General features: G+C 54.4%; 6 protein-coding genes across 6 annotated transcripts; 1 reads left to right on the top strand and 5 right to left on the bottom strand.

The window, feature by feature from the left end:
* Nucleotides 1-236: 236 nt before the first annotated feature.
* Nucleotides 237-2,823, top strand: prp28 (mRNA splicing protein PRP28; the record flags this gene model as incomplete). The annotated part of the gene is made up of 3 exons (XM_056655884.1): nt 237-524; nt 612-2,578; nt 2,667-2,823. 3 exons carry the CDS (start codon nt 237-239, stop codon nt 2,821-2,823), a joined length of 2,412 nt encoding a protein of 803 aa, XP_056511497.1.
* A 439-nt stretch (nt 2,824-3,262) lies between these two features.
* Nucleotides 3,263-6,200, bottom strand: NUU61_005301 (M1 family metallopeptidase; the record flags this gene model as incomplete). Its single annotated transcript, XM_056655883.1, has 3 exons — nt 3,263-3,388; nt 3,466-5,836; nt 5,893-6,200. The coding sequence occupies 3 exons, from the start codon at nt 6,198-6,200 to the stop codon at nt 3,263-3,265; spliced, it is 2,805 nt and encodes a 934-aa protein (XP_056511496.1).
* A 674-nt stretch (nt 6,201-6,874) lies between these two features.
* NUU61_005300 (high affinity methionine permease) lies at nt 6,875-8,870 on the bottom strand (the record flags this gene model as incomplete). Its single annotated transcript, XM_056655882.1, has 6 exons — nt 6,875-7,271; nt 7,325-7,487; nt 7,557-7,821; nt 7,874-8,324; nt 8,441-8,672; nt 8,756-8,870. 6 exons carry the CDS (start codon nt 8,868-8,870, stop codon nt 6,875-6,877), a joined length of 1,623 nt encoding a protein of 540 aa, XP_056511495.1.
* A 1,496-nt stretch (nt 8,871-10,366) lies between these two features.
* Nucleotides 10,367-13,435, bottom strand: atg1 (serine/threonine protein kinase ATG1; the record flags this gene model as incomplete). Its single annotated transcript, XM_056655881.1, has 3 exons — nt 10,367-10,530; nt 10,590-13,239; nt 13,310-13,435. The coding sequence occupies 3 exons, from the start codon at nt 13,433-13,435 to the stop codon at nt 10,367-10,369; spliced, it is 2,940 nt and encodes a 979-aa protein (XP_056511494.1).
* Nucleotides 13,436-14,571: 1,136 nt separating this feature from the next.
* On the bottom strand, nt 14,572-20,012 carry NUU61_005298 (putative phosphatidate cytidylyltransferase; the record flags this gene model as incomplete). Its single annotated transcript, XM_056655880.1, has 3 exons — nt 14,572-16,703; nt 16,763-17,328; nt 17,578-20,012. 3 exons carry the CDS (start codon nt 20,010-20,012, stop codon nt 14,572-14,574), a joined length of 5,133 nt encoding a protein of 1,710 aa, XP_056511493.1.
* A 1,207-nt stretch (nt 20,013-21,219) lies between these two features.
* Nucleotides 21,220-23,052, bottom strand: sebA (putative C2H2 transcription factor (Seb1); the record flags this gene model as incomplete). The annotated part of the gene is made up of 1 exon (XM_056655879.1): nt 21,220-23,052. The coding sequence occupies one exon, from the start codon at nt 23,050-23,052 to the stop codon at nt 21,220-21,222; it is 1,833 nt and encodes a 610-aa protein (XP_056511492.1).
* Between the last annotated feature and the right edge of the window lie 2,379 nt (nt 23,053-25,431).

Below are 25,431 nucleotides of genomic sequence, written 5' to 3'. Positions count from 1 at the left end.
TGTGCGGAACGATTCTGGATCCCATCGGATCCGTTGTATTCTACTGGTTTGTTCTCGCTCGCAATGAAATTGATTGCAGCACGACTTCGATCATGTAAGATATTCGATCCAAGCACGTGACTTCGCGTTTGGGGGGTTCGGTCTGCCGTAGAAATTCGATGCGCCGGCTCGTCTCGCCGCTCGATCTTCGCACCGCCTGAGATACGTTCCAGCCATTGTTTCGCGCCTATACCCCAATGGCGATGGATGGAATAGACACTAACGGCTCCGAGGGGCCTCCTCTCCCTCCTGCCGAGCGTCCACCCACTCCACCGCCTCCTCCTCCCGAGGAATCGGGCGCTCCGCCACCGCCGCCAGAAGCTGTGGCTCCTCCACCTCCCCCGGACGATGTGCCTCCTCCTCCTCCCGTGGAATCGACGAAGAAAAAGAAAGCTGGGTGGGGTGCGAAACGTCCGGCCGCTACTCCGCTGAGTGTGGAGGAGTTGATCCGGAAGAAGAAAGAGGCCGATGCGGCGGCGGCCAAGGTATGTCTTGTCTAGCCACTCAAGGCGATGAATGTGCCGGGGGAAGCTTAGTGGAAAGTGACTAATATCTGATTTTCTGTGTGATAGCCGAAATTCTTGTCAAAGGCTCAACGTGAAAAGCTTGCACTGGAGAAACGTACCAAGGAAGTGGAGGCGGAGCGACAAGCAAAAGCGCGCGCGAACGGCGCCGAGCGCAATGATCTGGCAGCTGAGGCCCCCGCTCGGAGACAAGGAGATTCGAATGATCGGAACGTGCCTACTGGTCCCCGAGCGATGCGCGGCGAACTCTCGACGGGGCCAGGTGCCAAGCGCAACGCAAATGGACAATCGACCCGGAACCAGGACCTGGCGCCGCCCCCACCACCCAAGGCAATGTCTTTTGGTCTGAAGGATTCTAAGAGCGAGAAACGGCTTGCTGAGGAGGACGAAACGGCAGCACAAGCTGCCTTAGTCAAACAACGGTACATGGGAGCGGACCAGACGTCGAACTTCTCTGCGAAGAAAAAACGGAAGCGAACAACGGACCGCAAATTTAATTTTGAGTGGAATGCTGAGGAAGACACCAGCGGCGACTATAATCCTCTGTACCAACACCGACACGAGGCACACTTCTTTGGACGGGGCCGCCTGGCAGGCTTTGGAGAAGATGTCGCTGACAACGTGGCGCGTAAATATGCGCAGGCTCTCGAAACTCAGGATCACGAAGCAGGTGGGTTGCGTGCTAAGGAGATTTTGGAGATGGAGCGGCGGCGCCGTGAAGACAGCACTCGCAACCAGCTCGACAAGCATTGGAGCGAGAAGCGGCTGGACCACATGCGCGAGCGGGACTGGCGCATTTTCAAGGAAGATTTCAATATCAGTACCAAGGGTGGCAGCGTGCCGAACCCAATGCGCTCTTGGGAGGAAAGCCAGCTGCCGAAACGCTTGCTGGAGCTTATTGACCGCGTCGGATACAAGGAGCCAACTCCAATTCAACGTGCCGCGGTACCGATTGCCATGCAGTCGCGCGATCTTATCGGTGTCGCCGTTACAGGTTCCGGTAAGACTGCGGCGTTCCTGCTCCCGCTTCTGGTGTACATCTCAGAGCTGCCCCGGCTCGACGAGTTCGAGTGGCGCAAAAACGACGGGCCTTACGCTATCGTTCTCGCGCCCACCCGTGAACTGGCACAGCAGATCGAGATCGAAGCCAAGAAATTCACGCAGCCGCTCGGTTTCAACGTTGTCAGTATTGTCGGTGGTCATTCAATCGAAGAGCAAGCATTCAGTCTACGTGATGGCGCGGAGATCATCATTGCGACCCCCGGTCGTCTAGTGGATTGCATTGAGCGCCGCATGCTGGTGCTCAGTCAATGCTGCTACGTGATCATGGACGAAGCAGACCGCATGATCGACCTCGGCTTCGAAGAGCCCGTCAACAAAATCCTTGACGCACTCCCCGTCGCCAACGAAAAGCCCGACACCGAAGAAGCCGAAAATTCGCGCGTCATGAGCCAGCACCTCGGCGGCCGCGACCGCTACCGACAGACCATGATGTATACAGCAACCATGCCAGCGGCCGTCGAGCGCATCGCCCGCAAATATCTCCGCCGCCCGGCCATCATCACGATCGGCAGCGCCGGCGAGGCCGTTGACACGGTCGAGCAGCGCGTCGAGATGGTTGCCGGCGAAGACAAGCGCAAAAAGCGACTCGCCGATATCCTCTCGTCAGGCGACTTCCGGCCCCCGATCATCGTCTTCGTCAACATCAAGCGCAACTGCGACGCCATCGCCCGCGAGATCAAGCAAATGGGCTTCTCGTCTGTTACATTGCACGGCTCTAAGACCCAGGAACAGCGTGAGGCCGCGCTCGGCTCGGTCCGCAGCGGCGCCACCGACGTCCTGGTCGCTACTGACCTTGCCGGTCGAGGTATCGATGTCCCCGACGTGTCGCTCGTCGTCAACTTCAACATGGCTTCCTCCATCGAGAGCTACACCCACCGTATCGGTCGTACCGGTCGTGCCGGCAAGAGTGGTGTCTCGATTACATTCTTGGGCAGCGAGGATTCTGATGTCATGTATGTTTTCTACTCTCTATCCCCTATCTCCCTCTTCCCCTTTTTTTCTTGGCTTTGTGATATGGATGGTGCTAATCTTCGTCTACAGGTACGACCTCAAACAAATGCTCATGAAATCCCCCATCTCCCGCGTCCCCGAGGAATTGCGCAAGCACGAAGCCGCCCAGTCCAAACCCTCCCGTGGCCCGGGCACGAAGAAGATCGAGGACAGTTCTGGGTTCGGAGGCAAAGGAGGATGGGCATGAATGAACTCAGGTTGGGGCTTGGGCTAGGCGTTTCTTCTTTTGTTTTGTATTATCTTTCTCCATCGATACCATTTACTTCTTAGGCTTTCGAACTGTGTCCATATGTTTTTCTTCGTAGAGTATTATATGCACTCTTATGAATTATCCTTCGTCTCGATGTGGGATAAGTCATTGGGATACGTGTAGAAAGATATTAACTGCAGAGAGCTCTACCAACCAAGGAACAGATTGAATCTACCTCTAATGGTAAACTAGGTCTATTGCCAGTGAGGGAGAGTAGAAGGAGAGTCAAGGTAAACCCCAAATGTTAGATAGGGCTGTGTCACCAGGACATAGGATGGGAGTGATGTAGGTTCAAAAGATACAGAAAAGCCCGAGAAAACCGTTGAATGCGATACAACATAGGATAAAAACATCACACAGCCACCGGTTCGGCGAATTACAGCTTGCTCTGGAGGTAGCGGTTGTTGCTCAACCACGTCTCGACATCGGCGCGGTCACGCTGGAGCCAGTTGATCTTGGCGCGAATGGCATCTTGGCTTTGTGAAAGAGCACGGTCGAAGCCCTGCAAGCAAAAGTCGGGTCAGAAATGGTACATAACGAGGGGTAGAGGGGAAGGGGAAGAGGTAAGAAAGAGCCTACCTTGGTGTCCTTGGTAGCGAAGAAGTCCTGGACCTCCTTCAACTGTGCGTCCGAAGAGAAGCTGGCCGTAGTGAGCTGCACAACAGCGCTGAGAATACTCAAAGCGGCCGACAGGCTCTTGTCAAGCGTATCCCAGTTGCTCTGCATCCAAGCCCAGCGAGCCTTGATACCCTCCGGGTGGCGGCCGAGGCCACCGAGGGGCATGTAGATATCCTGGTTCTTGACCTCGTCGCTCAAGGCGAGGTTTAGGGTGCGCTGGATGAGGGCTGGGTCCTCGGCGACACCGAGGCAGCGCAGCGCGGTAGTCTTCTCGTCCGAGGTAGGGGCGCTGCGGAAACGGCCGAGCACAATGTCGTACTCCTTGGCGCCGCCATTCTTGAGAACGATGTTGAAGACACTGCCGCGGATGTTTGGGTGGATGGCGGCAATGTCTCCAGCCGCAAAACGCTCGAACATGTCCTGGGCCGCCTTGACGATCACCGGGTCTCCGGCCGAACCCGCAGAGCCAAACATGAGAGCCTTGAACTGCTGCAAAACGTGGCCATCATTCTCAGAGAACTCCCAGCCCAGCTCATGCGCCTTTGCGGACACGAGCGAGCGGTGGAAGGCCTTGAGTGCATCCTTGGTCTGGCCGTCTTCGAACATCCAGGCGGCACGCAAGGTGCCAATGCGAGTCAGCATCTCATTCCAAACAACAAACTCAGACTCAGCGTCAAGGCCCTGCACCAAAGAGAGCAGTCCTGACGTGCGCTGATAGCCCGAGGCAGCCAGAGCACCCGAATCAGCGATCATGCCTGCGCGGTCTTCCACGGTCAGATGGCCCTCCTTGGCGGCTTCGCCCAACTTCTTAAGGCGCTCAGGTGTGTACGAGGTACGGTAGATGCTCGAGTGGTCCGCGTTGAGCTTGTAGAAATCCAGATCAGGAACCTGGAATTCCTTCTCGCGCTCGGTCAGCATGACACCCTCATTTACGCCTTCCTTGGTGCGCAGGCCCAAGATGACGGGATAAAGAGTGGTATCCTCCTCCGGACGCACGTCGCCCGTACGAAGGAAGCGGTTCTGCTTCAGTTGAATAGAAGACGAAGCAGCGTTCTCTGTCACACTGATGACAGGGAAACCGACATTCTTTGTCCAGATGTCCATGACCGTCTGGACGGGCTTGCCGCTGACGTCGGCCAGCGCAGCCCACAGATCACCAGTCTGGGTATTCCCGTAGGCGTGCTTCCGGAGGTAGTTGCGAATACCCTGCAGGAACACATCCTCGCCCAGATACTTGGAGATCATGCGCAGCACCGATGAGCCCTTGGAGTAGGAGATGGCATCGAAAATCTGGTTGATGTCATCAGCCCGCTGGACAGGGACCTCAATCGGGTGACTGCTACGCAGCGAGTCGAGCGAGAGAGCACCCTGCAAGCTGTCGATGACATAGGTCTGCCAGACCTTCCACTCCGGGTAGAAGGCGTTGCACGAGTACCACGACATCCACGTCGCGAAACCCTCGTTGAGCCACAGACCGTCCCAGAAGTCCATGGTGACCAGATTACCGAACCACTGGTGGGCCAGCTCGTGCTGAACCGTCTCGGCGATGCGCTCCTTACGCGAAGCACCGCTGGTCTTTTCATCCAGCAGCACATCCACGATCCGGTAAGTGATCAGACCCCAGTTCTCCATGGCACCGGCACTAAAATCGGGAACGGCCACCATGTCCATCTTCGGCAGCGGGAACTCGCTGTCAAAGGCCTTCTCGTAGAAAGCCAGAGTCTTGGCCGCAAGCTCCAGCGAGAAGCGGCCATGCTCGATATCCTGGTCAGGTGTAGCGTAGACGCGGATGGGCACGCGGAAGTTGGTGGTTTCGATGTGATTGAGGTGACCAACAATGAACGCAACGAGATAGGTAGACATGAGAGGCGAGGTGTTGAACTTAACTGCCTTCTTCGCACCGCCCTGAACATCGGTCTCGGAGGCAACGTCCATGTTGCCCAGACAGGTCATGCTCTTATCGGCAACCAGGGTCACGGTGAACTTGGCCTTCAGCGCGGGCTCGTCGAAGCAGGGGAAAGCTCTGCGGGCATCCGTGGGCTCCATCTGCGACGAGGCAATGTATTTGGTTTCGCCATTCTGCTGGTACGAGGAGCGGTAGAAGCCGGCCATCTGGTCATTGAGTGTACCGGTGAAGGTGAGTTTCAGCTGGGCATCGGACCCCGCGGCAAGGGCCTGGCTGAACTTGATGGTTGCCGTCTGCTCATCTTTGTTCAAAGAAATCTCCGGCTTGGACTCTATCACCGAGCCCTTGGCAGAGACCACCGCGCTGTGGATGTCGATCTCGTGGGAGTTAAGGGAAACGAAATTGGTATCCTCGGCCACCTGCAAGCTATATGCGCCTGTGAGAAGCTGCTTGGAGCTATAGATAGAGGAAGGGAATCATACTCAATCACGACGGTTCCATCGTAGGTGAAGTTGTCAAAGTTCGGCTCGAGAGTGAGGTCATAGTGCACCGGCTTGACATTGGTGGGCAAGACCTCACGGCTCGGGGTGTTGGTCGAACCGGAGGGTCCGTCACGGCGAGAGCGACACATTCGGTAGGAACAAAAGCGTGTGGGGGAGTAGGAAAAGGGCGAGGGAGGACGGATGGTTTTGGTAGGAGCGCGAAGGGAACGGAAGAGGGGGAGGAGGGGAGCTCTGGCGGAGAGAAGCGGTGGACGGGCTTGAAGCACCCGAGATGAGAAGCGACGCATTGGCTCGGACCCCGGGGATGGGAGACAAAGAACGAGAGGGGAAAGGAAGAGAGGAAAAAAAAAGCAATCAATCAAACAAAAAAGACCAACACCACTAATTATACACAAATATCATACAATGGCGCCGACAAACTCGAACAATGCGAAACTCGGGGGGAAAAAACAGTCCAAAGCGGTCGATCCGAAGGGGCAGGCGGTGAGTCGCGGGACAGGATCCTTTTCTTTCATCGCTCTCTTCACGTCCTTCCTTCTTTCATCTCACGCAAGTTCTCCCAGCGCATGCCTCCTCCTGTGGCAAATGACTGTTGAACAGCACCTGCTGTTTTCTCTTGCCAGACTATGCTCCAGCCAGTTTGAGGGGTCCATCAGAGCCGAGTGCACTCTGTGGGTGGGCTTCCATAGAGGACTGGGACAGACTCCAACCAACACCAAGTGCTATGGTAGTAGCTGTAAGCTCCCTGTGGCTAGTTTGTGGCTCTATCGCCGCAGAATCAGTTTATGGAGCTTACTATTGCTGCTGCTACAGAACGTGCTCAGTGGGATATCACATTCGAAGTGCCTTCCTATCTACAGCAGCCATTCCCATTTCTGAAGCTTTTTTCTCTCGTCTAAACTCATGAATGTCTATTCTCACGTCTTATCCAATTACCCTGCTAAATATAGAACTCAAATGTCTACGACTGCTCCCCAGCCAACGGTAGATGCGTAAAAACACTCCGCGACCATCCATCAGCATCCACCACCGATTCTTTGACCAGCACATACCCACCGAGCCAAGGCAACAATACCGCCCAGACAACGTAATACAGGGCACCCAGAGCAAATAGCCCCAGAGCCACCACGCAGTGCAGGTAGTAGGGCAACTCTTTGTAGACACTTTGGCCCGCGCTCGGGGGCACGTACGGCGCCACCACCAGGTACAGATTCGACAGCAGGAAGAAAACGGCGACAGGCAATGTGGCACGAATACCGGGCGACCAGTTTGGGAAATTCTTGTCTTTGGTGAGGTAGATGTGGATGAGGCCGATGGACACGAAGGCGTTGATGATAGAGAGAGGGTAAGAGATGAGACTGAGCAGTTGGTTAGTTCCAGTCGCTAGTGATGAAAGAAAATAGCCACATACTTGAGGAGGAAGTTGTATGCGTCGCCCGGAGGAGGCGCCAGCATGATAATCACCGAGACAATGTAGTGCTCGAACAGGCCGGCCGCCGGCGAGTGGAAGGGCCAGTTGCTAGCCCAGATCTTCGAGAAGGGCAATACGCCTTCGCGGCCGAGTTCCTGGACAACTGTACATTCCAAATATTAGCTGTCGAAACACAAGCAAGCGCTGGTTAAGAACGAAGGGGAAAACGTACTACGACCCTGGGAGAACAGCACAGACAACACATTTCCAAATGCCGACAGCGCCACAAAGACCGACATGACCTTCTCAGCCTTCTTGCCGAACATATTCCCAAAGAAGGTTGCAGCCACGACAGAGCCAGACTCAAGCATCTGCTGCTTGGGAACGGCGGCGAAATAGGCGATATTGACAAGCATGTACAAAACGCCAACGGAACCAATAGCCACCGGCGCCGCAATCTTCAAGGTACGGACTGGGTTCCTCGTCTCGCTCAAAACCTAGAACAAAAGATTAGAAGATATAGTGTGGGGTGTCGTCACTCCAACTCACATAATTGGCATTCGAGTAGCCAATAAACGACCAGATCACATTATACAGCGCCATAACAATGCTGTACCCACTACCCTTGGTGCCCTCAAAGGCATTGGTGAAGTTATGCGGTGTCTCGATCTTGGTATGACCCGCCAGAGCAACCCAGCCAGAAACAACAATGAACACGATAATAATGAGCTTGACGACACCCAGCAGGTTCGACAGCCGAAGACCCCATTTGAGAGCCGTGGAGTGTATAAGGAACGCCGCGGTCAGACACGCCAGCCCGATGCCACGCTGGTTCCAGCGTCCGACCTCGACGTCCGCGGCGTTGAGGATGTATTGGCCGAAGATGACGCTGTTGCTGGCAGCCCAGCCGAGCAGGAAGGCATAGGCGGCGAACATGGCTGTGGCCAAGAACTTGGGCTTTTTGTAGACATACTCCAGATAGTTCTTTTCGCCGCCGTTTCTGGTTGAACCCTGTTAGATACTCTTCTTCTTCCTCTTCTTCTTCTTCTTCTTAAAAGCTTTGCGTGTTCCAAGTGTTTTTTCAAATTATATACCGGGGGGTCTTTGTGAACATACCTCGGGATGGCAGTGCCCCATTCCAGATATACTGCTGTACCAGCCAATGCGATGGCTGTCCCAATCACCCACATAAACAATGAAAGACCAACGCTGCCAGACAACTCCAGGATGGTAGCCGGCGTAGCGAAAATACCAGTGCCAATGACCCGGTTAAAGATCAACAGCGCGGCGCTGAACACGCCGATCTGGCGACGGTTATCGGGTGATGCTTCGAAGACATTTCCCTCATCTATATATACCACAAAAGGGCAGATGATTAGAACATTCAAATCTCCCTAGTATGAGGGAGGGTATGCATCGTCCCGCACATACATAACTGCGAGATCCCATCCGCTCGCCGAGGTCCATCCTCGGCGGGTTTGGCCTTAGCCACTGGCGTCTTGTCGGAGCCAGACTCGATGGCTACTACGTCAACAGAACCAGCCATACTGGGTCGCAATAGAGACGAGGTTGATTCTGCTGCTGCTGATGCTGACGATGAAGGACGACCACCCACGCGATGGTCGCCGGCCATGATTTATTTATTTATATTATGCAATATCCAAGTGTGAAATGGGTGATGGCGACGGTTACCAGCGGCGAATCTAGAGGGATGGTGTGCTGGCGCTAAATAAGGTGCAATATGCGCTTGCGCCTGGGCGGAATACTACTTCATAAGACGAGGCCAAGGAGTTTGTTATTACCCCTTTTGCCACTCAGACTTCCCTGGTCAGCGGGTATCGACTCATTGAATGGCTATGAGGTGACTGGGTTGTTGCTTGATCCGCCGGATGGAAGGATTCGAGAAGGTCACACCGGCTTACGGCTACCAGGCCGAGTTATATAGTTCGGTCTATCGGCAAATTGATTTCTCTCGCACGGACGTGAAAAATGGAAATATAGAATGAGTGGAATGGAATTAAAAAGAGAGAAAGAAAGGCCAGAAAAAGAACCCAATGCAACCACAAAAGGCTGCTAAGCAGCCCACAATGGCGCCATTGCCTGCCCAGAAAGCCTCAACATCGGCGAGACCGAACACCCCATGAAGATTGAGAGAATACAGCGGATCCTGCGGCTGGAGTGCTCAATGAAACAAAAACAATAAAAAAAAAAAAAAAAAAAAAAAAACGAGAGAAAGAAAGAATTAATTACCGAAAAGGGGGACCTAATCTATAAACAAAAAGCTGGAGAGGCTAAAATGTGGAGGATATCAACATATCAATATCTTCATTGAACAGAACCCTACACTCTCGCCAAGAGAGTGGATACTCAAGCTTCAGCTGGAATCTCGGCGAAGAGGAGGCAGCTCCTGCGAGTCCAAGGACCAAATGAAGCCCTGACACATCAAAACCGATCACGCCATCTCTTAGGACCGCGGCCTCTCTCCACTTAGCGAGGCTTCAAGCTTCAAAAACTGGTCGAGACAATCCCATGCTGTCCATATGTACAGTATGTATAGGTAGTAGTCAGCTGGCTTCGATGGCGTCAGATCTGTCTCATCTAGTCGGATCTAGAGCAAAACCGGCCTATTTCTACAAAGCAAGTCGCAGATATAGAAGCAATATTCACCCTTAGGAAATTCCTCAAATTATCTATGTACAATACATCTCATCTGGCCAGTATCTGCAACGACGCACCCAAAACTCCCTTGACCCAGTGTGCAAACCCGATTCAATTCGACAATGAGGTGCCAATCTGTATACCGTGATCCCAGGTCAAACGCCAGTCAAAGCGACTGAAGAAATAGAAAAGAAAAAAGGAAATCAGAACAAAACTGAACTCCCCCGACTCGTGCTGTGGGATATATGGCAAGTCATTAATGTGAACAAGAAAAGAAATAAACACGAAAAGAAAAGAAGAAAAATCAACGCGAAGATCCCGCGCGGCACACTTATATAGAATGGACCACGGTGCAAATCAAAATCATAACAGAAATCGGGGTGTTCACCGAGGCGATGTTGCGCCCATCGCCTGTGTGACGGGGCCCATGTTGGATGGCGGCACGCGGCCCGTGCTGCCCATCGGGGGTGTTGGCGCAGACGAGCGCTTCGTGATGAGGGCCAGCTTCTTCCGAAGAGCCGCCAGTCGACCACGCATGCTGGACACCACTTTATAATAAATTAGCCTTTTGTTATCATGGCAAGGGGACAAATCCGAAGAAACTCACATTTCACCACCACCTGCCGGTCCTCCGCCTGCAGCTCATCCAGCACCGCCTTGTCGGCTGTCTGCGAGGCGGATTGCCGGTCACCCCCACTACCAGGCACTGACCGCAGCCCATCATCCTCGAGGACGGCCTCCAGCATCCGGATAGCAGTAATATACGCAATCTCACACCCGGCAAGATCCTCGCCCGTCAGTTCGTTGATGGCTGCAGCGCGGCTCATCTCGAGCGCGCGGTCGTACATCAATTTCTCGGCGGTGACTCCCGGGCTCACCACGACATCAGCCGTGCTGGAGCCAGCAGTAGAGCCAACTGAGTGGTTGTCTGGGTGGCTGGGATGATCCGGAGGAAGACGCTTCTGTCCCTCGATGAGTTTCAGGCGCACAAACTCCGCCTTCTCCAGAACCTCGTTAAACCGACTCCGGACCCATTGCACGACGTGATTGATCCGCGTCCCGGCAAGAGCACTGGTTCCTCCGTCAGTCCGGCTGGACGGGGATTCTCCATAGATTTCCTCGCGGTTCTTGCGCGACCACCAAGCCCCGGCAATGTCCATGGACTTGGCCAGTAAAGACAAAGCTTTGACGTATAAGACCAGAGCCTCCTCGGATAAAGTGACGATCGCATCAACGGTGAGCCCTTCATCAGTGGAATCACTGCAATTGGGCTCAGCGGAAGGGCTGGGTCTCGCAGCCGGGTCGGTTTGTGCCGAAGGCGCCAGCGGGATAAGCTGCTTGTATTTGACCTCGGCGAACCCGAAAACGACATCACTCCGAGTGGCGCATTCCTCGATCACTTGAACAGTCTTGCAATCTTCATCGTAGACCACGTTGGTCTTGGCTCCATCCCCCGTAATCATCAGACTTGCCTGTGTGGCCGGGTAGACAGGAAAAGGATTGTAGGCCAAAGGCGGAGACCGCCCACCTTTGGTGATAGCCATCGGAGGCGAGAAGCCCATGCCAAACAAACGGCCGCTGGCCATGTTGAGTGCCTTAGAAATGGCTGACGTCGCTGATGTAGGACTCTGTCCGTAGCGTCGCTCGTAGGAGTGTTGACGCTGATGTGATGAGTCTGCCCGGGCACGACCCGACACGACCCGGATGGCTTTGGTAGTGTTGACATGCGGAGACGTCGCTGGGACAGTCGGCACACCCTGCGTAGTCGCACGACGAGACACAGTGCCAGCCTGGCCTGGTCGAGCGAAGCCGCCTTGGATACGGGGACTATGAGCCAGTTCGTCTGCGAAAGCGTTGACCTCCACCGCGCGCTTCTCCACGACAACATAATCGCGCTCGAATGCCACTTCCTGAGCAGCACGGTCTTGCTCCTCTCTAGCACGGTTGGAGGGTTCTTCGGCCCTTGAAGAACCAGAGTAAGTATTTCGACTTCTCTGCCGCTCCATCGCCGCCGTAGTCGCATAGCGATCTACCAGTTCTTGACGTCCCGGGGCAGTCGCATGGCTAATTGCACTGGGCCGTTGTGGGGGAGTAGCACCCCGTGTTTGCTCTTTAGCTGCACTGGACGGAGGCCGGTCCGCGCTGCCAACCCGACGCATGGGAGCGGCTCCCGGCGGAGTCCCAGACTTCTGCCGCGACGCAGTCGGCCGACGAGGGTATGTAGATGTTTCCTCGGGTTCAGCAGAATAGGGAGACTCCCTTGGACTTCTCGTATCAATCTGAGCCGGTCGAGCCGGTCGGGGTTGAGCTCGGGACGACTCTGATATGGGGCCGAGATCGGCGGAAGGCCTTCGAGGCGCTGGCGGGGCATCATCGGCGATCAATCCAGGAATTGGATCTTTGATGACATTGTTATTAAAATATTCGGGGAAGTTTAACCGCTCCACGGGGTTGCGTTTCAAGAGCGTGCGGATCAGCTTCTTGATATCATCCGAAGCCGGGTTCTCCTCGGGAAATCGGATTCGGTCCTCCCCTTTCTCGATCTTCCGTAGCAGCTCTACATGATTTGTGGCACGGAAGGGAGGCCGGCCCACTACCATCTCGTAGAGCACAGTACCAACCGACCATAAATCGGCCTTGGCGTCATACTTCTCGTACCGAAGGATTTCGGGGGCCATGTACAGCGGGGAACCACACAAAGTCTCGGCTAGCGATGTTGCGGGAAGAGACCGGGCAAAGCCAAAATCCGCAATCTTGAGCATTGGAAGGGACTCCAGACCTGTCATCGGATCGTAGGAATCATCACTGCCCTTGTAAGGAATGACCTGGGCCACACCGCTGCGGTATGACGAAGGGGAAGGGCACAGCAGCAGATTTTGCGGTTTGATATCTCGATGAATGAGATTTCGGTCTCGAAGGAAATGCAGCGCGCTGGCGAGCTGCTTCAGGAAGTGCCTAACAATAACTTCATTCAGAGCCCCACCGGCTGGGTTTGGGTACTTGGCAATCATGTCCCGAGTGTATCGATGGTCTGCCAGAGTATCCCGGCGCTTAATGAAAAGCGACAGATCTCCTAGAGCGCAGTACTCCATAACCAGATGAATATGGGAGGTTGACTCATGGCAATCGATCAGGGCGACAATGTGCGGATGATGCAGGCCCTTGAGAATGTCGATTTCGGAGGAAAGGTTATCCTTGAGCTTTTTGTTGAGCTTGGACATATTGACAGATTTGATAGCGACATAGGTACGGGTTCTCTGCCAGAGTGGGGGAAAAAGTCGATTAGCATCAACATTCATCCCAAGCTTGTGGCAACACATGACTCACCGTGTGCACGCCCTGATAGACCGTGGCAAAGCTCCCTCGACCGATCTCATCAAGGCGAGTATAGCGACCGATGGCCATTTCGGGACGGGACGGCTCTCGTGAGCGCCGTGAGTGTTGAGACGCCATGGCTGCCAACTGGGCGGCTAGCTAAGCCACTCTCGGTGGGGGGAGGGTATGTCCTGGGCGGAAGACAGAAAAAGAATAATCCAGTAGCTACCACACCCCGTCAACCACGACTACCTCAGCAACAAGTAAGACAACCAGCGTAGGTAGAGGACCATCAGGGGAGCGGAGAACGAAGAGAATATGACGCTGCCAACTGCCGGGAAGCCTGGAAGGACAAGGAACCACCGGGGGAACGAGTGTGGGAGAGGGCTGGCAGCGGTGCCGTGGCACCAGAACCGGCGAACTCGGGCTGGGTAAGCTGCAAAAGAGATGACCGGACGGTGATGACGACCAGTTCTAGCTAGCAAGGTTGGTAGCTTCAGATGAGAATATCCAAAACACGCAGATGAAAGCGGTGAGGCGAGTGATGATGTATGTGTAGGAGTGGAGACAAGACGGAGCTGGTCGAGGAAGCTCGAGTATAAAAGTAAGGAACCAGAGTTGGGGGAGGGAGGGGGCAAAAAAAAGGCAAATGGGACCTGGCCTAATGGGAGAGCAGGATGATGTGATGCTTGAAGAGGGCGGACCCAAGGACCTGGGGGGGTGTGACCTGGGCGATAACGAGTGACAGGCGGCAGTGATCGGGCCAGGCGGTCAGGAGGGCGGCGTGGGTCTGGGGAAATGACACAGCACGTTGGGGTCGAGGATTCCAGAAAGATGGGTTGGAATGTATATATAAAAATGATGCCGGATGAGAGAAAGGGAGGGAATGGTCTAAAAAAAATGAAAATTTCAGGGGAATACTTAGAGTAAGAAGAGAGACATGAGAGAAAAGCAAGTGAACAATGCCAGTCAGGTGCTTATCGATTAGATAAGGCCGAAATCGGTGCCACGTGATCGGAGCTTATCTTTAGCCAGTGGATTGCGCGATCCACAGGCAGCCACCAGTTTACTGCCTAAATGTCCAGGTAGCTATCGCCCCTATTTACACTATTGAATTTACGATAGATGAGCTCTATCATACAACAGTAAGATTGTCTGTCAAAGCAAGTAGCAATAGATTCTCTAATTGGGCATAAATGCATCAAATGGCAAAATCATGCCAGCAAAATCCCAGACCCAAAAGAGATAGCTTCTATAGATAGATTTGCCCCCTCTCATACGCCAAGCCCCCGCACCAGCAGCCAAAGCACAATAGGCACCACGACGTTGTCATTGCAACCAGTGAGAATGGCCTCCGTGGCACTAGTGCCCCCTGCCGCCAAAACAGCCTTGCAGGTAGTCCAGAGCCAAAAGTGCGCATCAAAACCAGAAGCAGGGGCAGAACCGGGCCCCGATGCAGACCAACCCCCGAGCACGAGCCAGGCACGCACAGAAATCAGCCCACAGGATACTGCGGCAGCAAAAGCCACACTGCCTTCTAGGGACTTGCCGCCGCCCCAAAACCACTTGAGTCGCCCGAACCGACGGCCGACCAAGGAAGCAGCAGCATCGCCCATGCCGACACAGATCACACCGCTGACCATGCTCACGTCCCGGGTGGGAACATCCCAGTCGGCCCAGGGACCCTCGGTAGACCGCGGGAGATCCGACAGCGACAGCCAGAGCGGGATGGAGCATCCGATCAGCAAGAAGATATGAGAAATGATAACAGGCCCACGGTGGTCACGACCGTCGACATAAGGCGCTAAGAAGTGGGTAAGGGGTCGAGAAATCGGGGGCAACTGAGAGGCACGGAACAAATCCAGCAAGAGGAAAATCGACAGGACCAGCGCTAATGCCAAAGCACAGAATGTTGGGTCCACGAAGACGGTGGGAAGAAACATCAACACCATCATGCCGTGGAAGACCTTACGCCGTGTGTCAACTTCGGCGATAGAGCTAAGCTGGAACACCACGGCCAGCCCTGTCAGCAACACCAGAACACAGTATCCACTGAGCAAAAGACGGGTGTTGGCAGGCCCAAATGTCGCCTGCCGGAGATGCTCAACCCATCCCAGCCAGCAGGAGGCATGCGGGATGTCCGGATCAGCACGGGGCGGGAGCTGAATCCAATACTCGAGATTCATCATGAGAACCCAGAATCGAACCGCAGACAAGTTGCCCAGCAAGTACCCCAAAGCCCAACCGAACGGATCTTGGCCTTGTAGCGCGCGCTCGGCCACATATTTCCGGATTGGTCCGAGGATAATCGCCACTGAAACAGCGTAGACGTACAGAGCATACACCCATTTGCGGACCTGCGCTTGGGCTGCAGTAAATGACAGGAAAGAGGCGAGCCCGGGCCCCATAGACTTCTTGCGCCGGCCACTAGGCGTGGTGCGAACCCTCTCCTCATGAATAACCTCTTCAAACGTGGAGATAGTATGTCGCCTGCGCTGCACAGTATGAATACGTTGCTCGAAGATCTCTTCCGTGGTAACATGGCCCACTGCAGACACAGGTTCTGCAGGCGAATCCAAGTCTTGGAGATCACGCATGGTCTTCGTTTTGCGTGGTTTTAGGGCCGAGTAGCCACCGGGCCCGTCGCTGTCGGATGTGGGTTCGTCGGACACACGTGTCCCGCTCAATCTTTGACATAGTCGATGGTCGATCATGTTCAGGAACTTGCGCAGCGATCGCGAGCCATTGGGAGCACGGCGAAACTTCCAGCTGGGAATTCGAGCCAGGGCGACCTCCCAGCGCATTATATGGCGGCACGAAACAAATATACACAGGCCACCGAGCCACAACAGGGCTTTGAGGATTTCCGCCTGTGGAGAGGCTGCAAAGAGGTAAAGATTGGTCAAAGCGGTCGTCAAAAGCTGCAACTCCGCGGGCAGAACGCTGGTCGTCAACAAAAAGTCTAAAGTGGGTATCAACGCTTGATGCAAAGGAAAAAGAAGAAGCAACGTTTCCGCATCCACCCCGCGAAGCGATAGTGGTTTGGGGAGTATATAGTCCAGGGAGAGATGCTCTGAGACCAGAACTGGAATCAGAGTCACCATCCAATGGGGGATGCTGAAGCCATGGACCCAGTCGCGCAGCGGAATCACCGGCGCAGGGAGCGACGAAAGGCCGAGAAGGATATTAGGGAGGATCAATGGCGGGTAGTGTTGCGTGAGAGACAAGGAAACAAAGACCGGGATGAAGATTGGATAGAGCAGCGGAGCCGGATCGAATCGAGCAGGGATGGAGAAAAACGGACGTTTCGAAGGCCAGATGCGCCAGGTTCGGTTTCTCGACACACGCAGGACAACTGGATAGGCAGCATACAGGCCAATAACCAGCAGGCCATGCGCAACGAGCTCTGGTCATATTGTCAGTATAGTTTATCAACCTTGGGAGTCTTGTCCACAGCCACGCTACCTTTTCTCCAAGCCCAGGCAAACGACCGGGCATCAGGCCGCAACACAACCACAGCACCCACAGACAGCAAAAGCGCAGCCTCCAAAAGCCGTCTCAGAACCTCAACGCGACTCTTCCGGTTAAGCTTCAGACGCGCCTCAACCGCCTCCTCTTCCGCTTCCTCCGCCGAACTCCGACGCGAGCCCCGGGGCGTTGACCGCACAATCGACGGCCACGGCTGCAGGGTGGGGAACCAGGGATCGACGTCGACGGCGCCATTACCAGCTAGACGCAGGCCCTTCCGAAGACGCAATGGCGGGGCCGGGAGACCCTTGAGGATGCCGGTGCTCTCATCGTCGGCCTCTGTGCCACTGTCGCTAGGGGTGCGGGAGGACTTGCTGGAGTAGTAGGAGGGCGGGTGGAGACGGTCGCTGGAATCGGGGGGAGTTTGCGATCCCAGCCGTCTGCTGCGGAGGTGATAGGGGTGTGGGGAGCGAGTCAACGGTCGCAGATCTTCGATGGGTTCGGAGCTGGCAGGCGTGCTGCTGCGAGGGGTGGCTGCTTGTTCCTCCGGGCCCCACGACGAACTCATGGCGCCATGTCCTATGTTGAGCGGGATGACATGTCGAGGTTTTGGGGGGAGAGGGGAGAAGAGTTTGTGGAGCAATGGGAATTCCAGCTGATTAGGCCAAAACGTGGAAAAGCGATGTTGTTATCTTTCCAGAACGAAGGGATTCTGCTTATCACATGTCGGTGGACTGTGCACGTCACCCGTCTACTGCTTGGGACACACTTCTTCTTTTGCCATGTTGTATATCTCTTTTACTTCTTTCTACCCCATTTTATGTAGCATCACTGCCGCCGTCAATCGTCGCCCTTCTCGTCCCCAAACCGACAGGCATGGGACGACCTGCCCCGGCCAGAAGCCGTTGGGCTCAGGGCATGTGGTGTATAGCACGGCCTGCGACAGACTCGAGTCACCGCCATGGGTCTGGATCACTGATTGCAGGCTCATCTCCAGTTCTTCAGACTTCTCATCGAACTCCAAAGCAGTGTAGCTGTACCTGCCATCCGTGGTAGAGGAGATACTCCCACCTGGAAGATCCAGATCCACGCGAGCTTGATCGCATCGACTCCCCAGTCCCTGCCACTCGATATCACTACCCTTGGGTAATTCAGAGACCTGCACGGCCAGGAAGGGCGGGACGGAAATGGCAGATGTGATATCAAAGACAGCGAACTTGGGCAGCCTTGACGCAACCGCACGCGGAGCCAGCTCATCGGCACGGCGTCCGTACTTGATATCCCAGGCATCCAACTGCGGGCTCTCATCATTGCTGTCTTCGTCATCTGAGTCATCTGAACGAGCATGCATGTTCGCCCAGAGCTGCCATGCCGAACGAGCCATTACGTCGGCGTGTTCGCCAGCCAGAAATGCCACGGTGCCCAGCCACCAGCCCACCTGCATGGCATCACCAATCCTCCAGAGATGCTGGAGAGCCAGTACAGCCCGGTGACAATATCCCTCAAACCACGGCAATTCTCGACCCACCACTTCCATAGATGCAGGCACCAACGGGATCTGACCGGCAATGTAAACCACTCTGCTGTCTCCGTGCAGAGGGATAGACATGGCCTGCGAATAGGGACCGATATTGGCCGGTGCCCAGTATGACCGGGATTGGACGTGCAGGCCCTGGCGCTGGTCTCGCGGGCCAAGGTCATCAACCACAAGTGAAACCATCACCTTAACATCCGACGGCAGTCGGTCGCCGCAGGCAATTGTGACTCGTGCGGGTGGGTTGGGTTTCTTAAATAGGGAGACGTAGACCCTGTTCACCAGGACAAAATCGTCCATGGAACGGAGCAATAACGTAGCGAAGATGATGTCGTCTGTAGACAGAGGGCCGGCATCAGAAGGACGAGAGTATGTTGTCAAGGCCTCGATGATTTGCGTGGCAATGGCCTGCATCTGCTGTCCTGCACCAGGACCAGCCTCGGGCGCAGCGAGATTCGAAACCGTCCACGTCATGGCGGACTTGCGGGTGGACGGCTTGCAAGCAGGCCATTCAGACGATTCTGTAGAGTCAGCCGAGAGCCTCAAATTGGCAAGAGGATCTGCAATATTCTGAGTCGACGACGCAGAAGAAACCAGCTCCTCCAAAGCTGTCGCAAAAGACGCATCCAGCAACGCAGGCTGCCTCACATCCCGCGGCGTAAAGACCTGCTGTTTCTCCTCTTCCTCAGACACCTTGGGAAGACACCTTGCACGCCTCAATCTCATATAAGCCACACCCCCCTCGCCCGACCTCGGCTCCCTGGCCTCAACAACGATTTTCTTTTTCCACAAAAACCCAGGCCCATCCACTGCAAGCGTCTCATACTCGCCGCCCTCGCCCAGCACCGCACCCCGAATATCCTCGGGCGCCGCAAACCGGCCCATAGTCTGAAGCATGCGCCTGCGCAGCGCAAGCCCACCACCCGCAGTAGTATTTGCAGAGACATTCTCCCACAAAAAGGCCTCATCTAGCCCACCAGACGCGACCTTAATCACGCGCGCATCGCACCCACACGCCGCCATATCCTCCAGCAACCCCGCCTCGGCCACGGCGCTGGGATCATCATTGCTCCGCTCCGCTGGTGCAGGTAGCGAGGGATACATCCAGAGCCAGGCTAGCGGGACGAGACCCAGTCGGCTGGCGACGTTCTCGATGCGGGTGCGCTGGTAGGTGGAGAGGATGGCACCTGCGGAGACGGCGTTGGCCTCCGGGTGGGCTTTTTGGATACGGCGGAGAAGAGGGACAAGTGCCTCTGTTTCGTCTTCGTCTGCATCAAGACCGGTACCGGTGCTGGTGCTGGTGCTGCTCTCGGCTGCTTGGTCTGCTGCGTCGTGTCGATAGATACGAGCTGTGTCGACCGCGCCGCCGGTAATCGGGGCGCGGTAGAGCGGGATTTCGAGGGCGGATTCATAGAGCGGGATGACGCTGTGGCCGATTGTTTGGTACATGAAGCTGTCGATATCTTCTTCCTCCTCATCCTCCTCATCCTTTTCATCCGCTTTATCATCATCGTTTTTGGTATTGCTGGTCTCATCAGGCCGTGTGGCAGGGTGACGAATATTGTTAGGTGCCGGATACAAATTGGCCAATGCAACCACCTGATGCCCGTTGCGCATGCAATGAAGCAGCGAGTAGAGCGAGTCCTTCCCGCCCGAGATCAGAGCGATGACATTCAGACCTGGGGCGGGAGGGAGAGTCGAGGGGGGCGACATAATACACCCAGAGTGGCAGACACAGAAATAATCTTGTGTGTTTGTATCGCCGATCTCAGATGTTCTGGGTCTGTATATCTTGATATTTTCAAAGGTTGGTTTGCTCAAGTCAAGAATGGCGGGACTTTTTTGTCCCCGCGAGAGACACTTATCGATAAGCCGAGGCAGACGATAATGCCTGTAGTTCCTTGTCCTTACTTCTACTTTACTACAACTATGGCCATTTTAGAGCTATATTAAAATCCATAGATCTTACTTCTACGAGATCAGAGATATATCAAGTGAGAATTATGCTTGTGATTGTGATGCGCCAACATCAATATAGCAGACCAACACAAGGGGGTAGACAAGATGAATGCAGTACACGAAGGGGGTATGAAAAAAAAAACAGGAGTGGTCAAATTAACTTATACACGAATTGTGACCAGCACAAGAAACAGGGGGGTAAAATGAAAGCCAAATAGAAAAAGGGGGGAGACAAAAATATTACATCGAATAGAGCAGAACAATGACAATGAACGAAGACGAACCGAAGCAGAAGAGAAGCAAAAAAAGAAGTCACAAGAAGAGAAGAACAAAAGGATAGAATAAAAGAGGTACACGCACAGAAGTCGAGGCTGATAATGTGAGCGGGTGAAGATGATGCCCACGCCCCGATTGTGTTGGTCCTGTTGGAAGGGAGAAGGAAAAGAAACAAGGGAATCAACAAAGGAAATGACAAAACAAAGGAAATTCAACACCGCCATCTGTGCCCATGTAGACAGATGCCATCGCTCTATAAATGCTTCTTTTGTGGTTCATGGACCCCCGTATAGCGCCCATGCCCCTTCTTCCCTGGTGAACAAGCCAAGGAGCCAATCCGAGGGCAAAGAGAAAAGAAAAGACAAGAAAGTCACTTGGCAACCTCGCTGTTCTCCTCGCTGTTCTCCTCACTGTTCCTGCGCAAATGTTGTGGTAAAAAAAGAAAAGAAAAAAGAGGAACCAAAAAATGTTGCCGAGGGAAACCCAATTGCCGCGTACACCGATGACCCCTGTTTCCGCCAGCTGTAAAGGAGAGAAAAAGAAAATGCCCGGACGCCGAACCCAATTCAAGACAGTCAAGCTTCCCAGAGAAAGACGACCGACGAAAGGTGAATGTGATTATATATGCAGTAGGAAGCTCCTGGTCTCGTTGAAATCATGACCGCCCTCGAGGGAGCCAGCCCATTTAGGCCGAGTCCCGCTTGCGCTTCTTGGCTGGCCGACGGTCCACAGAGGGATCCTCGGCATCGGCAGCCTGGGCGGCTTCGTACATGACCGCACCCAGAGCGCCAGCGTCTTGCTGCTCGTCATACATGGAAGCGGCATCGCTGGCGTCCAGGACGCCCATGACAATGGAGCCTCCACCATGGGTGCGGGCATGCTGGGCAAGGTTGTCACTGCGGGAGAACTTCTTGCCGCACTCGTTGCACTCGAACGGCTTGTCCTGGGTGTGGAGTGAGCGGTAGTGGCGCTTGAGGTGTTCCTGGCGACGGAAGCGACGCGAGCACAGCGTGCACACAAAGGTCTTGGACGGGTCCTCGGTCAGCGACTGCTTGCGACCACGGCGGTTGACCGACACGGGTGCAGACTCGGGCGAGTCGGACATGGAGCCACAGTCAGAGCCACTGACGGACTGGGGTGCAGGCACGGTCACCGACTTCTTGACCTCGCCATCGTCCTCGGAGTTCTTGCGAGACGATTTGCGGTTGGTGCGCTTCTTGTTCTTGGTTTCCTCGGGAGCAGGCTCCTCAATCTTGGCTTGAGGCTGGACGGATTCCGTCCACTCAAAGGAGGGAGGACCCGAGGGGATGTAGACCTCTGAGTCTTCCGAGTCATCGAGGCTGTGCTCGCTGAGGAAGCCATCGTCCTCGGTGGCGTACGGGGCCACCCGCTGGCGCTTGTCACCCAGATACACGGCATTGGCGCCCGGGTGAAATTCCACCAGGCGGTTCAGCTCGTCATCCGAGTCGAGGTCCGAGAAGCTGTCAAAGGTGGGCAGCGAGGTCAGGGGGTCCTCAGTGGAGCTGGTAAACGAGGGCGACGGGTTCTCATTGACAGGCAGGGTGACAGACGCACTACCGACAACGGCGCGAGGCTCTTCCTCCTCGCAGGAGAGGGTGGGCAGAGGAGGGAGTTCCTGGGGGGTCGGAGCGTTCACAGAAGGCTCCACGGTAAGCTGGCGGGGGTCACAGAAATCGGCGCCCGACGACTCGCCCGACAGCGACTGCGACTGAGCAAGAATGTCGGTCGGGACGGGCGAGGGAGAGGGGGAAAGCGAGGGGCAGGAATTGGCAGACAAGAGGTCAGACGTTTGGCTGGCGGTCAGCGACGGCGGGTGAATGAAGACTGGGCCGCGGAAATTAGCATTTTGTGTTTCGCCCTTGCGTGGATCGTCCCCCCCAAAACTCCCACACGTCAAATTTCGGGCCATGTGGTACATGTCACACCTACCAGGTGTCATCGGAGGCGAGCCAGAGCGCGACCAGTCCGGGTTGGCCAAAATCTCCGTGTGGACATCGGTCTCACAGCCCTCCTTGACGCCCTCGACCTTTTCAAAGCCGAAGGAGCCGTCATTGACCGGAGTCGGAAGCGTGCCGTTGGCGGAGGGAGGGCTGCTGATAGTGCTGCCCGACGAAGAGAGCGGCGGCGTCGATGGGAACCCATACAGATCCGTGCTCATGAAGCGGGTGTCCAAGGGCAGCAGGGCTGGAGAGCCCTGCTGCACGATGATGGCCGGCTTCATTTGCGAGGGCTGCGGCGAGGCAATGGGGGTCATGTTCATGGTGGCGCCCCGGAAGGCATTGGTGGTGGCCATCTGGTGCATGTTCATCACGGGCTGAGCCGAGTAGACTGGCTGCTCGGTGCCTCGCTGCGCACCCGAGTACTGCATCTGTCCATAGTACGGCACATCTGACGGCTGGCCGGTGTAGGGACCCTGCTGTCGGGGCTGTGATGAGTCGGGGTAGTATGCAAAAGAGGGTTGGCCCTGGACGGGTGCCATAGTGTATGTTGAGTCCATTGCGGAAGTATGCTGTTTCCCTCCGAGATCAGTATGCTTTGTGGGAGAAGTTGAGCAGTTACCACGCCAGCAAACAACACACCTTTCGAAATGGGCCAGAGCGTCGGTTGGGTTTTGAGGATATTAATATAAAGAGGTAGAGGTTGTGATCAAATGGCCAAAGATGATGTTTCGAAGGAATGAACGGGGAAATTAGGGTATAGTATAAGATGGGGGGAGGGTGAGAGGTGAAGGCTTTCAATGCACCGTGATTTTATGGGGGGTGGGAGAGAGATGTCAAATGAAGGACAGGAACCTGGAGAGAGCACAGGATTCCGGGAAGACAAGTTGCTAGTTTGGGGCCGAAGAGAGAGAGAGAGATGAGAGGAAGAGCAAGAGCAAGAGACGGATCCAAATAAGAGGCCCCAAACCGAAAAAAGGTCAAATCGACAAGGCTAGTCAGAAAGGGAATGATCAGAAAAGAAAAATAGAATAGATAAAAAGAATTCAAAAAAAAATGGGAAAATCAAAAAGAGAGACGCGAGAGAGAGCGAGAGAGCGAGAGAGGGAGAGAGAAAGACAGAGAGATATGAGATAGGTGTGTCGGGATAAAAAGAGTGATCTGCTGTTTTCTCTTGTCGGGTCGCTAGTCGTGGAGTGGGCCAGGAACGGGTACATTTGGATTTATGATTTATTATTTTTTTTATATTTTATATGTTTTATTGTCTCAAGCACTGTATAAGGAATGTATCAGGCCGGGGCGGGATTGGGAAAGACACTGAGATTCTGGGCAAAGCCCCAATCGCGTTGATCGAGGCAAGAGGTGGGGGCAGTGGAGATTTGGACCCATCGATAAAATACCATATATGATTATTATTATTATTATTATTGTTATTACTATATTATATGTACTGTAACGCAAGTGGAGCAAAAGCACGAGAGCGAAATGCGGAGAGTAGGAGCCGAATCCATGTACAAGACTTCCCTTGGATTGGGATCTTTATCTATATCTATTATCTTGTGAAATATGGGAAGTATCCTAATATCTCACTCTCTACCCATGATGCCTTTCACCCTCACATGCTACCTCTACATCCGTATCCAAGTAGGGTTAACCACGAAGGTTAGGGCAAACCTCGCAAATGGCGTGTGGCCACGAGGGAGACCACTATTGGACAGCCATGAGCCTTATCAAGCACAGTAGACCTACCTACGTAGGTGGAAAGTGCCCTGGGGCCGAAGGATTGGCTGGCTTGGCCCCACGCCCCGTCCCGTGTTAGATTTCGGTATATTTCGGTATATTTCGGTATTTTCGGTATTTTCTGGTATTTTATTGCAAATAAGAGGGGAAACACGCAATGGGGATCGACAGACCACTTCTGATGTGACTGGCTGAAGAGAGTCCCCGCTCGGAGACCCATTTCCCCCCGGCAAGATCAGCATGGAAAAGCCTCTTGGGGCGGATCCATTCCATATCGAGAAACAACACTATACTCAATGAATCCCGATCAGAAACGCTATCAACGGTGGCGACCGTGCGACCATTGCGAAACGGTCGGCAGTTGGTGAGCAGAAAAAAAAAAGAAAAATCATGGCTCGGTTGACCCGGTCAATTTCATATGATCCCAGTGCAACCAAAAAAAGATCCTCGGTGTCTTTTCTTAGTGATCGCCCCGAAAATGCGAATCGCAATACCCTTCCTTCGCTCCTATTGAGTTCAGTTTTGCCACTTTTTTTTTTTTTTCTTGGATGTGTCTACGCTCTTCTCTCGATATGACAGAGACCACTCAACACCCAAAAGGCAGTGCTCAAGGCTGCGATATTCCATTGCGCGGCCTACTGCAGGAACCGACCTGCGGAGGCACTGCGAGAACCATCAATCCCGCTCATTGGCCTGAGAGGCAAGGCTCAACTGCAGTTGGCGTCGAATCAGCATCTTGCCACACCGATGGGTGCCAGCTGCCCGATGACGAGTGGTGTAAACACACCTCAGATCTACATACATCGTGAAACCCCAAAACCGAGCAAAGGGTTGATAGCTGAAAAGAACACCTCTAGGACCCTCCGATTGGCTCGCAGGACACCATGTACATACAGAATGATGTGTCTCGAGCGCAGGGTGATGTGATGGCACGCCCTCTTTGCTGACCTATCGCTGATCCGGGGGATATTCGCACTTTCCCCCTCTGTGATCCATCTGCTACGGGACTGACAGGCCACCCACCTGCAAGCCCGCGCAAGCAAGGCCCGGGCCAATTGTTGAGTCGAGAGGGTGTGGAAACAATACAAAAATCCTAGTAAGAAAATAAATTATATCCTAATTTATGTACTTCGCCTCCAGTCCAGACCAGACAGTATGCTTATGGTCCTCGAGAGTATCCAACTTGGGATTTCATCATC

The sequence above is a fragment of the Penicillium alfredii genome (assembly GCF_028826965.1).
Source record: "Penicillium alfredii strain IBT 34128 chromosome Unknown utg000007l_segment0_segment0, whole genome shotgun sequence".
Lineage (NCBI taxonomy): Eukaryota > Fungi > Ascomycota > Eurotiomycetes > Eurotiales > Aspergillaceae > Penicillium > Penicillium alfredii.
The sequence above is the reverse complement of the archived record's forward strand: the minus strand, read 5'-3'. Positions and strand labels throughout refer to the sequence as shown.